At 35.2% G+C, this 4,843-nt stretch overlaps 1 protein-coding gene across 1 annotated transcript in view; it reads left to right on the top strand.

Annotated features, from left to right (window-relative positions):
* Positions 1 to 4,843, top strand: part of LOC114047449 (putative ferric-chelate reductase 1) — a 54,605-nt gene that overhangs the window by 38,322 nt on the left and 11,440 nt on the right. Inside the window, exons 8-9 of the mRNA XM_027868264.1 lie at positions 854 to 995; positions 2,455 to 2,564. Of these exons, the coding sequence (XP_027724065.1) occupies positions 854 to 995; positions 2,455 to 2,564 (252 nt within the window). The remainder of the gene's footprint in view (positions 1 to 853; positions 996 to 2,454; positions 2,565 to 4,843) is intronic.

The following is a 4,843-nucleotide window of genomic DNA, read 5'->3' on the forward strand; positions in this document are numbered from 1 at the left end:
ATAGATAGATAGATAGATAGATAGATAGATAGATAGATAGATAGATAGATAGATAGTGTTGGAAGATTTATAAAGCATTTTTTCCTATGATATTGAAAGCATATCTATAAAAACTCAACCTCGTGAGATGGTCTTAAATGGTGTTAAGTAGCTATAGACAAGGCGTACCTCACCTTAAAACTACGCTTTTGAGCAGTTGCATGTAAACTGGCTTTTTGCTATTTGAAACCTATTTCAAATGGAAAAAACACTAAGGATCAAATGAGATAAGATTTCAGGTACTATATAAATATTATTAATATTTAACATTAATATGTTGCTTTAAATTTTGCAAAGCACTTTATATAGTGATTTGTATTTGATCTCCAAATAAACACCATGCAATCATTCTTATCATTCAAATCAAAAGTAACTGGAGTAGATTCTAGCCCTGGCTTTGACACCCTGACTTTTTAGCCCTAACACCATGGACAAATCATTTATGCTCTTTGGTCTTCCTTTTTCTCATCCATAAAATGAATACCCGCTCTGCCTATTTGATCCAACGAGATAATGTAGGGTAACTCAGTGTTTTGTAGACTAAAACACACACACACACACACACACACACACACACAAGCATTATTGCTTTGTCAATCAAGATTTCCTTGCTTAAAATGAGGTATTCCTGTAATGCCAAAAAAAAAAAATGATTGTGCTTTATACTATTTTCACTGGACAGATAACAGGTGAAACTTGAAAAAGTAAAAATAAAGGTGAAACTCTAAAAAATTTTTAATACAGTGTTTCAGAGCTTTCTAATGGAAATAAAGCATCTGGCAATTACAGTAATCCTCTGTCTGCCTTGTTATAGGGTGAAGTGAGGAATATAGAGACATCTTTCCACAACGGTGTCATCAAATGCAATTTCATCACCAGCAATCCCATATCAATTGAACAAAGTGATCCTGATGGCCTCTATTATGTTTTTCTGACTTTGGGACCAGCTCAGAATGGTGAGTGACATTCATCCAAATTTACATAAGATTCCACGTGACATGCTACCGAGTTTCCCTTATAACAGCAATGCTAAGAAGGGGAGTTCTTACTATAGGCATAGGAAGAGAAGAGATCCTTTGCAAACCTTACAATGGACCTTTTAAGTATTCTGTCCTCTATTCCTTTCCCATATTTTATTATTTTTATGTTTATTTCTTTGATTATCTTTTATGTTTTTAATGTGTTTTTAACATTGAAAGTTTTCCTAAGTGATTTTACCAAAAAGCAAAACAAACTTTGTTTTTCAGAGTTTTGGAAAAATCTCAGAGTCCAGGAGGTTGAAGGCTTTGGGGTTTTTTAGAATTATTAAAGATATTTCTTTTTTTTAGTGGCATTAGTCTCATCCCTGTCATTTTCTGCTTTCTAGACCCACTGGGTATAAACTTTATTGATGAATGAGAGAAATACAAAAGGGAGAAAATAGTTTTTTTCCAATCTTCCCACTTCTCCCATCTTTTTGAGAAGCTGTAAGCTGTAAGAATCAATAGATGGGTGCAATGATTGCTAAACTGTGTTCCATGGAACCCAACAATTCTTCAGAGCTATCCAAGGGGCTCCATGAAAAAATAAATAGTCTGGGGGCAGCTAGGTGGTGCAGTGGGTAAAGCGCTAGCCCTGGAGTCAGGAGGACTTGAGTTCAAATGCAGCCTCAGACATGTAACACTCACTAGCTGTGTGACTCTGGGCAAGTCACTTAACCCCAATTGCCTCACCAAAAAATTAAAAAATTTTTTTAAAAAGAAATAAATAGTCTGATTTCTAGTATTTGCTGATTTCCAACCTGTAAATATACTAAGAAATTTAACAATTAAAGCTGGGAAGAGCTTGTCCCAGCACATTCCTAAATGGATCTTTTTGTTTGTCTAGTGAAGCCTGTGACCCCTTCTTAAAATAATATCATTAAATACATAAAATAAAATACACAAGAATGCAACAAAAGAAATTAATTATATTGAAATGAAGACTAATTCTTTTCCCATCCATGTTTTTGGACCCCCAGAACTAAAAGATCTTTAAGCTTCTTCCCCACTCTGAAAACCTATGCTTCTAATGTCATATACAAACTACAGTAAACCTAGGGCTTTAGATAAAACCATGTACATGTAATTAATGTAATTCCCCACAGTTCTCTGCATTAAGAAACAGAGTTAAATAGAACTCTGACTCCAAATCCAAGAAAATATGACACATACCAACCTTATAAGGCCTTAAAACCATCTTAACATCAATGAAATATCAGTGCTCTAGAGTAGCAGACATTCCTGAACACAATGCTGCAACTGTCTTGGTGAAACTCATTCTCAATGTCATATTCTCTTAAAATATAGATCAAACATTTTCTGATTGTCAGAGCTTTACACTCATACATGCATTCATTATTCATCCTACTAACCATCTCAATGTTAATATATGCAGGAACTATACGGAAACATCCTAACCCTCCTTTAATAACATCTCAGAAAGTAAACATTTCTGAACCAACAGAAGCAGGAGGTTCCTCCTCATCTACCCCAGTTCTTATTAAAGTTCATGGTATGTATATTTTTTATGGGTCTCTCCCTAACTGATGAATAAAGAAATAGAATTGCTTGAACTTTTCGTTACTAAATCCTTCTTAACTGGTTTAATTGAGTTAAGTCAAAGCTTAAAGAAGAAGCTGAAGAGCATCTTAAAATTGATTTATTTGGCCAGGAGAGTAAAGGGAAAAGGGAATGAGAGAGATGTCCTTAGAATTTAGGTGAGCAATGGTTCTAGCTTTTTGAGTTTGGATTTTGTTCAGTGGTTTACTTTCATTGATGTTTATTAACCTTCTATGTGGTGTGTGACATAAATAGGAGATTTTTTTACATAAATTTATTTTTAGTTTTTAACATTCACTTCCATAAGCTTTTGAGTTTTAAATTTTCTCCCCATCCCTCCTCTCCCCGCTCCCCAAAATGGCATGCAATCTGATATAGGCGTTACATACACATTCCTGTTAAACATATTTTCACATTAGTTATGTTGTAAAGAAGAATTAGAACCAATAGGAGGAACCACCAGAAAAAAGAAACAAAACAAAACAGAAGAAAAAAAGGGCAAATAGTATGCTTCCATCTGCATTCAAACTCCATAGTTCTTTCTCTGGATGCAGATAACATTTTCCATCATGAAACTTTTGGAGATTCTTAGATGCTTGCATTTGCTGAGAAGAGCTAAGTCTATCAAAGTTAGTCATCACAGAAGATTGCTGTTACTGTGTACAGTGTTCTCCTGGTTTTGCTCATTTCACTTGGCATCAGTCCATACAAGTCTTTCCAGGTTTTTCTGAAGTCTGCCTGCTCGTCATTTCTTATAGCACAATAGTATTCCATTACATTCATATACCACAACTTGTTCAGCCATTCCCCAATTGATGAGTGTCCCCTCAATTTCCAATTCTTTGCCACCACAGGAAGAGCTGCTATAAATATTTTTGTACGTCAGGGTCCTTTTCCCATTTTTACGATCTGTTTGGGATACAGACCTAGTAGTGCTGTTGCTGGGTCAAAGGGTGTGCACATTTTTATAGCCCTTTAGGCATAGTTCCAAATTACTCTCCAAAATGGTTGGATCAGTTCACAAATCCACCAAAAATGTATTTATTAGTGTTCCAATTTTCCCACATTTTCTCCAATATTTATCATTTTCCTGCTTTGTCATGTTAGCCAACCTGATAGGTGTGATGTGGTACCTCAAAATTGTTTTGATTTGCATTTCTCTAATCAATAGTGATTTAGGGCATTTTTTCATATGATAGCTTTAATTTCTTCATCTGAAAACTGCCTGTTCATATCCTTTGACCATTTGTCAATTGGGGAATGAATAAATAAGAGATTGTTAAAAGAAAACTGGTAACAGATGAGAAGAGCAACCTTGGACTTCCAGCTTTAACACATGCTGGCTGTGTGACTCTGGGCTAGATAGTTAACCTCTCAATGTATACATATCATGACCACCATCACCGCCACCACCACCACCCCATTCTCCCCAAAAGCATTCTCTAAGACCATTATTTACAGAATACTTGCAGATTTGTATTTTTAGAAGAAATTTCCTTGCAGAGATCTTCTTAAACCAATGATACCAAAAGTTTAGTTTAGAAAAAAAGTCAGAAAAGAATCTACGCAGTATGTTCTGTTAACATCTATATTAAATACTCAGAATAGAAAGATTTTTAACACTGTGAAAGGATGTTGATGTGTCTATTTTAATGTCTACCTTGATAAGAGCTCTTTTCCAACCCTAACTTTATTTGTTTAGTAGCAAACATACATTTGGTCAGTAATAATAATAGCATTTTGAGTTTAAATAACATTTTAAGTTTGCAAAGCATTATGTATGTGAGAAAGTACACATGTTTGTGTGCACATGTGCGTGTGCACATGGCATGTGTGTTATCTCACTTGATCATTGACATAACCCTGGAAGATAGGTGTTATTATTATCACCATTTTACAGATAAGAAAACTGGGGGAGAGAGAAGTTGTACTAACCACCTAAGGCAAGATACGGATTGTTAATTCTAGGTCCAGCTCTATCCACCATACCTCCTAAGTGCCTCTAGCAGAATAGAAAGTTGAAGTTGTATATTGTTTTACAGTGAAGAAAAGAGCAAATAATGGAAAGTTAAGTGTCAGGGAGATGCCTTTAGGATCACTATGTATAAGCTGGAATCAGTTCACACTCTCTTTATGGGCATGAGCCCTTTAAAAAATTGCTGTTCAGAAAAGAAAAGGCTCTTACAGTAGAGGGGAAACAGGGGAAGGTGAGAGGGAATGAGTTA

Source organism: Vombatus ursinus, unplaced genomic scaffold (genome assembly GCF_900497805.2).
Source record: "Vombatus ursinus unplaced genomic scaffold, bare-nosed wombat genome assembly UNPS02014787.1, whole genome shotgun sequence".
Classification (NCBI taxonomy): Eukaryota; Metazoa; Chordata; class Mammalia; order Diprotodontia; family Vombatidae; genus Vombatus; species Vombatus ursinus.